At 29.8% G+C, this 8840-nt stretch overlaps 1 protein-coding gene across 1 annotated transcript; it reads right to left on the reverse strand.

Moving 5' to 3' along the window:
* Positions 1 to 2130: 2130 nt before the first annotated feature.
* LOC146722168 (dynein light chain roadblock-type 2-like) lies at positions 2131 to 3473 on the reverse strand. Its single transcript, XM_085485309.1, has 4 exons — positions 3389 to 3473; positions 3012 to 3167; positions 2561 to 2895; positions 2131 to 2487 (listed from the first exon to the last, which is right to left on the reverse strand). Exons 3-4 carry the CDS (start codon positions 2616 to 2618, stop codon positions 2276 to 2278), a joined length of 270 nt encoding a protein of 89 aa, XP_085341435.1. The 5' UTR covers positions 2619 to 2895; positions 3012 to 3167; positions 3389 to 3473; the 3' UTR covers positions 2131 to 2275.
* Between the last annotated feature and the right edge of the window lie 5367 nt (positions 3474 to 8840).

An 8840-nucleotide genomic window follows, 5' to 3' on the forward strand; every position in this document is an offset into this window, starting at 1 on the left:
AAAAAGAAATAAAAAAATTTTAGTTAAAAAAACTGGGCGCGCTGCTAAATAATATTCTAATGATATTAAAATTAAATTGTTACTTTTAAACTCATTACAGCGCGCCCAGTTTTTTTAACTAAAATTTTTTTATTTTTTTTTATTTTATATTAATTTTAAATTTGTATAAGTTTTTAAATTTTAATTTTTTATAAAAATGTTTATTTATTCGCGCAATAATTGGACATTACTTTTTGTAGAGATATTAATTTTAGAACATAAATTTTTGTCAATTGATAGATTTTTTTACTTAAATACTTTTTTGTTTAACACTTTTTCACATGGCGCATGGACTTGGCATCTTGTTTATCTTTTTTTTTAAAAGATAAGTTTTTTTATGGTACAATTCTACATTTGCAAATTTAAATTTTTATTGATTCATTATACGACTCTATATATGTCTGCAACTTTAATTTTCCACTGGTACAAGTTTCTACTTTCACTTGGCGCAATTTTTTTTTTATTTCATTACTTTTGTTACGATTGTACATTGGTTTATAATCGATAATTTTTCATACAATTCTATTGTACATGGGTTTGCAATGGATAATTTTTGTTAATGGTGTGCCCTTAACTGGTCGCCTTTTTTTACCTTTTTTTAAAGGTGAGTTTTTAGAGATTATATCATTCATTTTTGTATATGATAAGCATCTTTAAATAAATAAGCAAATTCAATTTTTCTGGCATTTTCTTATTTTAGGTACATATATATCCAATAATTAATATACAAAATTAAATATTATTCATCACACAATTTGTATCAAAATAATATATTTTTAAAAATTTATTTTAAATTTATTTAATCATTTTTATCATTGTGATTGTAGTGGCAAGGATTTTATTGCTCAGTGTCATTGCAAGCATCTGGCCTGTATATACCATAATATATTGTGTAATACATTGGCTAAGTATGACAATATGGATTTTGATAGATTCCCATGGAATATTGGAATTTTGTCGGACTTGCAGTCATCCACCACATATGCAGCCTACAATTAAAGAACGCATTTATTCCATATTATTTGCTTCCGTTATTGACATAGTGCACATTTTTATATATCTCAATGCTGTAGATAGCAAAACATTTTGAAAACATCTATCTTTCTATGTTATCTGCTTTTTTGAAAATATTGCAGCAAATTTATTATGGCAATATGCTTGTCCTCCTGCAGTTAAAGAGGCTTAGTACTTTAATATAATCTTTATTATTTGTATCATTTCCTTTTTCTTGGGAATTACAGCAATGCTTTTGTACTATATTGTCTTGCATCCCTCAAAAAGACAACATACTTCAAACGCACCAGTTCAAGCAATGTAACTTTGATATTTATTTACTTTAAAAAATGAGAGATAAATTATACAATATGCAATTAACCTTATCTTATGACTTTTATAAATCTTATGATAAAATCTAACTCTCTCTTAATCTTTATTATGAAAAGAATCTCGGTATTATATGAAATAATTTCATTGTATAGTTTAACTTTCAAAAATTTTGCAAAATAAAATAACTCACATTGTATTTCTACCATATATATAAAAAAAAGATAGGTAAATATAAATAAATAAATATATATTTATGATATACAATAAATAAATATATATTTATATTTATATATATATATATATATATATAAAATGTTGGATTTTTATTATATATATATAATTTCAAAAAATCTTTTTTATATGCTATTGAATTTTAATACATACAATTTTGATTATATGTATTTTAATTGATTATATTTATAAGTATTTTTATATTATCTTAAAAAGACTGCATAGAATTATTTGTGCGACACTCTTATATGTATGTATAATTAATAGGGACCAACTACACATTTTTTTTTCCACTGAAAAAAAACAATCTCAATATTAAAATTAAATTATAAAAAAGATACTGTGATATTTTATTGATGAGAAATGTACATTTATAATTGTATTAAATACAAAAATAAACACGCCATGAATTACTATATATACATATTTTTATAATTATCAAACTTAAAAATATAATATTGTTACCAAAGAAAAAAGCACTATTTAAAAACTCTAAAAGTTTATAATTTGTTAGATTAGCAATTAAATACTGCATTTTGTATAATTTTTAAGCTTTATTCTTTTATTTTTCTTTATTTAATTGAATAGATATTAACATCCACAATGTAGCATACAGATTAAATTAACAACCAAAGAAATAAATCTTAACTTTGAAATATATTTTTGTTTCTTTTAAATATCAATCAACTGGATTTTGTACTACTATTAATATGAATTCTTTATCTGGTGCCATCATAATTTTATGTTTTTTGCTACGTATGCGCAAGAAAGTTAAATCATTTGTTGGATTCAAGTCACGTACGACAGAACGAGCTTTATCTGACAATTGACTTATCAAACCTGCGTATTGAACTGTTGTCGTATTATCAAATGTTGACTTTATAGGAATACCTAAAACAGATATAATTTTATAAATTTTTGTTTACAACTACAAGTAAATCATGTCAATGATCTCATGTAATACCTTCTGCATTCACCACTATTGTTCCAACTACCCTTTTATGAGACTGAATTTGTTTCATAGTTTCTTCAACCTCTTATAAATTATTTCATCGAAATTTATTAATAAAATTTTTATTTTAAATATTCCAATAACGGAAGCAAATCATATGGAATAAATGCGTTCTTTAATTGTAGGCTGCATATGTGGTGGATGACTGTAAGTCCGACAAAATTCCAATATTCCATGGGAATCTATCAAAATCCATATTGTCATACTTAGCCAATGTATTACGCAATATATTATGGTATATACAGGCCAGATGCTTGCAATGACACTGAGCAATAAGATCCTTGCCACTACAATCACAATGATAAAAATGATTAAATAAATTTTAAAAAATATATTATTTTGATACAAAGTGTGTGATGAATAATATTTAATTTTGTATATTAATTATTGGATATATATGTACCTGCAATAAGAAAATGCCAGAAAAATTGTAAAATGGTTCCTATAGCACTGATATTAGATTTATCTTGTTAAGCTAATCGAATGCTGCGATGATAACTAGCCATTGCCCAACCCATGCTCACAAGTGAGCTGATAATGCTACCTGCTTGATGTACAACTGAAAAAAATATAGAAGCTAATTAAGAAAATTATTAAAAATATATGCATACTCATACATAGGCATTTATATAATTGAAATATTATTGAAATAATAGCAAAATATCTGATTTTGTATCACAGACTGTAAACTTGCACATAAATTATTATGACAATAAATTTGCGAATAATAACATTAAAATTGAATGTAAAAATTGAAATTGAAAATTGAAATTATCTAACCCCGCACGCTGTCAATATAGCGGAGGGCAACTATCGCCGTCTGTTGTAAAACGTGCGAGATGGACATTTCCAATACATGCATCTATTCATGTGTTGTGTACGTGTGATATATGTGTGCGCATGTGTTGTATACGTGTGAATACGTGTAGCACGATACTACCATGTTTGCGTGGTCGATGATGATAATAATAATGATGATGACGGGGACGTTTCTTAAAAGAAATTTTTCATATTTCGACTTTGCAATTGTATATCTCTGCTTATAAATCACGTAGAGCAGAAATAAAGACACTTTTATTATATAATTCAAACTCAATCTATCGATTAAGTCTAGTATATAATAAACTCGATTGCTTCAGCCGTTATTGAGAATTCGAAATATTATAAAGACTCAAATGTCCGACTCGCGTTAAGATACACGGTGTCTCGGCTACGCCCTTAACTGGTCGCGAGACACTACCGTGTCTCTTGATACGTTTTATAGTACACTTCTCGATAAAGCTGATAGGACATCCGGTAGTAACAGGACACACTTCGTATACATAGTTTCAGGCGCAAATAACTTCACGGCAACGTTTACAGACTAACTCTATACCCGCCAGTTACAATTTCTAGCAAATGTTCGGCAACCAATCACGCTTTATGCCCTTTGGTCTATCCACATAACGTCAGTACTTACTTCTCGTTTACAAGCCTCGAAATTTCCTCCGTAGTATCTTTCTCCAAGGATTGCAACGGAGTTGAATTAGTATCACTTATATACGCGTCTAATTAATGAAAATTAAGCACCTGTGGTACATGGTCAGCCATTACAGTCCACTGCTAGCGTATACTGCAAATAACTGCTCGATTATATCTCGTGAAATTTTATATATTATATAATTTCGTATGTGAATCGCCAAAACATATATGACAAACTGATATACGCATATTGCTTGAATGTCTTTGACAAATATATTTCATTTAAGAGAATTAGTTACAGAGAATTTAGTTTTATTTTAATTTAAAATAATATAAAATCGTTCGTTTTTTTCACCAAATTTGTTTAATGAATAAAAAAAATTAGTTTCTCGATAATCAAATCATACATCGATAATATGTCGATTATTATAATTGATTTAAATAGTATAAATTGTGTATTTATAGAAATATAATAAATCTAAAAACTGAAACATAATGATAGAATGAATAATTAAAAGTTTTGAGATTAGAATTTTGAAACTCTAAACTCGCACGTGTTTGGTAACACGCGACATCAATTTCTGATCTTGGTCATTACATCCTCGGCAGAATCGAATTATCGGTTTAGTCGTAATCGCAGAAATGGGGAAGTACAGAAGGGTGTTCATGACGATAATTAATTCCATGTCGTTGACATATGGCACTCGCCAAGGGCGCTATTTCGGATTACCATACTATGCGAGCTATATCGTTCAGAATGGCGTATGACTGTGACCTGTCGCTACCAGACAAGGCGTTTAATTGACTGAGCTAATCTGGACTAAACAGTAATTAAAACTGTAGGCCTCATCTTCACCGTTCTCGTTAATGCGCGATTAACGTTGCTTCCTTGTCTTCATAACGGCTAACGAAAATGTTGCTCTATTCTTGATCATAAATAATAGACCACAGATATATGTAATTTCTTTATTATATAAATTAATTTCCCGAAATATTATTTTTTAAAGCTTGCTTTAAGTGAGCTAGAATTCAAGATAGTATTCTACTTAGAATTGTGAACATTTACTTTATTATTTGTATTACCTGATATATAGAATTATAAATTCTAAATGAAATATTTCGAATTTTATAGCAAAAATATAAATAATTTAAAATAGACTTAAAGGCAATTTTTTCGGCAGATATTTCAATATTTTGCACCTATGTTATAAAGTAACGTTTGAATTGACGTATACGTTGCAGCAGCAATTCCTTTGATCAATTACAAATGTCACACACTGACACTGTCTTTGAAATAAAAAAAAGTATGTCGAAATTTGACGTTTTAATACGGATAAAATGTGTGATATTTTGCAGTAAATAAAAATTATTTCTATTTCTTTGCAAGACTATACACTAAAACATTTTATTTCCATTGCATATTTTGACTATGACTGTTTGATTAATCGTATTCGATAACTCTAGAATTTATATTTAACGATAAATTATGTGCAAAATTTTATTACGTAATATTTAATATAACCACACAAACTTGATATTCAAAAATGACATAAAAATGATCTGTGTAAAGCTGAATATACCTGAAAAACACGAGCAAATATTTCAAAAATGTCAATAGTGAATGTTTAATAAGATAAAATTTATGAAATTATCTCTCTACTAGCTTTTCGGACCGCGCTTCGCGCGGTCCTCATATATAGCCTATATTAAATCCGTTTTAACACAAAAAATTAATTCTTTTTTTGTATTACCGCGAACTACTTCCACATTTGTTGTCCGACTTTCACGAAATTTATATCAAAATAAATGTTTAAATTTTTTTTGGGTGGGTGCGTGGGTGGATAAATAAAGTGATAAAAATTTGTTAAAATCATATAGTAGCCATCCCGGACAAAATTTGAGTACAAATTTCGAAAAAGTCTGTGAATAAATGTTTGAATGCGTGGGTAGATGCATTAGTGGGATAAAACTTAAAAGAACCACACAGCAGCTTTCTCAGAAAAATTTGCAACATTTTTGTACCAATTTCGTGAAAATTGGTCCATAAATGCGCATGCGTGTGAGTGAATGCGTGGGTGGAGGTGTAACACTTGAAAAAACCACATCGTCGCCATCTCCAAAAAATTTGCAACATTTTTGTACCAATTTCGTGAAAATTGGTCCATAAATGCGCATGCGTGTGAGTGAATGCGTGGGTGGAGGTGTAACACTTGAAAAAACCACATCGTCGCCATCTCCAAAAAATTTGCAACATTTTGGTACCAATTTTTACAAAAATCCGTTCATAAATATGCGATTGCGTGGGTGGATGCGTGGGTGAGGGCGTAAACTTAAAAAACCCACACAGCAGCTTTCTCAGAAAAATTTGCAACATTTTTGTACCAATTTCGTGAAAATTGGTCCATAATTGCGCATGCGCGTGGGTGGGTGCGTGGGTGGAGGTGTAACACTTGAAAAAACCGCATCGTCGCCATCTCCAAAAAATTTGCAACAATTTGGTACCGATTTAAAAAAAATCGGTTCATAAGTATGCGATTGCGCGGGTGGGTGCGTGGGTGGAAGCGTAAACTTAAAAAACCCACACAGCAGTTTCCTCAGAAAAATTTGCAACATTTTGGTACTAATTTCGTGAAAATTGGTCCATAAATGCGCATGCATGTGGGTAAATGCGTGGGTGGGTGAGTGGGTGGAAGTGTAACACTTAAAAAAACCGCTTCGTCGCTATCTCCAAAAATTTTGCAACATTTTGATACCATGTGTTCAAAAATATTGCAAAAAAAATTTTTTTTGCAAAAACATACCCTCCTCTAAGGAAAAAAAATAAAAATAAAAAAATTAAAATAAAAACCCACAGCAGCCACCCCGAAAAATTTGCAACATTTTGGTACCAATTTCGAGACAATCGGTCCACAAATGCGGAAGTAGTTCGGGTACAGACAGACAGACGGACGGTGCTTATATATATAGATTGGAAAATAACGAGAGATAAATCATCAAGATAGATGAAACATAATATAACGCAGATGCATTTCGATAGCCTCAATTTGCGGACATACACGTGTGAATAGTTGCATTATGATCAAATGGCCAGAAAAGTGCCATTTACATTAATGTTACATCTTCATCGTATAATCGAGTACTGTGTATCGATTAGTCGCGCGATTTGTCTCGCTGATTATTTCTCCCCTTCTACGTTTTGCATATATCGCGCAACATAACATGATTTACACCATTAATTACGCATATTCGTAATCGACTTTATTAATCAAGAAGAGTTTTTAAATAAAATTTTTTTTTTTCATTATTATTTTGCTACGCTGAAAAAATTTTGCAGATTTGCTGTCATTTTTATTTTTTTTACGGTCCTGTTGCAATCGACTTTCTCTATATGTCATCCCAGGGAAAATTGTCAGTTTTTCGAAATTGCGTTTCATCGCGTCAGTAATTCGAGACGACCAAAACAACTCGACAACTAAATGTGTTCGTTTCTAATAATTGTACGAAACACGTATAGCATTGAAAGTAATTCTCATTTTCTCTATTGAAATTAATTGCATTCTTTCTCATAAATTTGTTCTAAAAACCATGGTAAATCGAGAACCGCGATGCTTACGTCGGTATTATATTTTGCATGCCATAATTCATTCATTTTTTTTCGCAGGAAGAATGCAACAAAAAGTAACATATTTAAGAATAATATTTTATCGTGCTATTTAAATTAAATGGAAAATATGTAACAAAACGAAAAGATATGTAAAATATTTTACTCATTTAATTAACTAAAAATTTTATGGATATTTAATTACTGATCATGATTTACTTTCTAATTTCTTTATATATGCAAAATTACAGTTAATTATTGATATCTATAGACGTATTATCACTGCATTAATATTGAAAAATATGTATTATATTGCAAATTTTTTTTATGTTAATGAATCAAATAATTAAAAAAATTAAATTAACCTTTGCTTACAAATCTTGTTTAAACATGTAACATAAATCATTGTTGAATGCAAATGAATACATCAAAGTGCAACGACGGCGTTAAAGATATATATTTCTTTACCGGATTGGGAAAGGTAAAAGATAACTGTAGCCACTCTTAAAGTCGCGAAAAACAATCGCGCCTTCATGCTTAAGGGAATGCAATTTCGCCGTCACGTTTGCCCGCGATTGTTTCGCGAAGGAAACTTCGTGCTCGAAAGAGCGGATAATTGGTTTGAACCATCGCCGAGGAAAACAGCGCGCGGTCGGAATTTCTCGGGGACTTCCCTAAAGTCGAGCAGATGCTTGTGTCGATTACATAGGTTTATCGTAAAAAGAATTTTAATCAAACAAGTCGCATCATGCGTACTTAAATAAATATTTCATTTTTTTATGCAATTGATAAGAAAGACTTTGCAAGCTTCTATCACTACATTTTTAACTAATTTCTCTTGTAAAGGATTGAAAGCTTTTTTTGAAATGACAGCAATAAAGTCGTCAAATATACACGAAACGTTATGAAAATATAATATAATAAAATTTTTCAACATTGTATTTTGCTGCCAATAAATGCCTGCGGCAAAACTATATATTATTAAAAATAATACATTATTCAAAAAATAAAGGAAAAAATCAATTTTATTTTATATTGAGAGAAATTCCGATATTGTTACATTGAAATAACTTGCTAAGTGTATTGATGAGAAACATCCGTAATATCAATTCTTTCGCCCGTATTCAAATAAATGATGCAATTCCGCGCGGGTATTTCGGTCGAAAATCG

This window comes from Nylanderia fulva, unplaced genomic scaffold (assembly GCF_048542155.1).
Source record: "Nylanderia fulva isolate GAGA-0341 unplaced genomic scaffold, ASM4854215v1 Scaffold36, whole genome shotgun sequence".
Taxonomy (NCBI): Eukaryota; Metazoa; Arthropoda; class Insecta; order Hymenoptera; family Formicidae; genus Nylanderia; species Nylanderia fulva.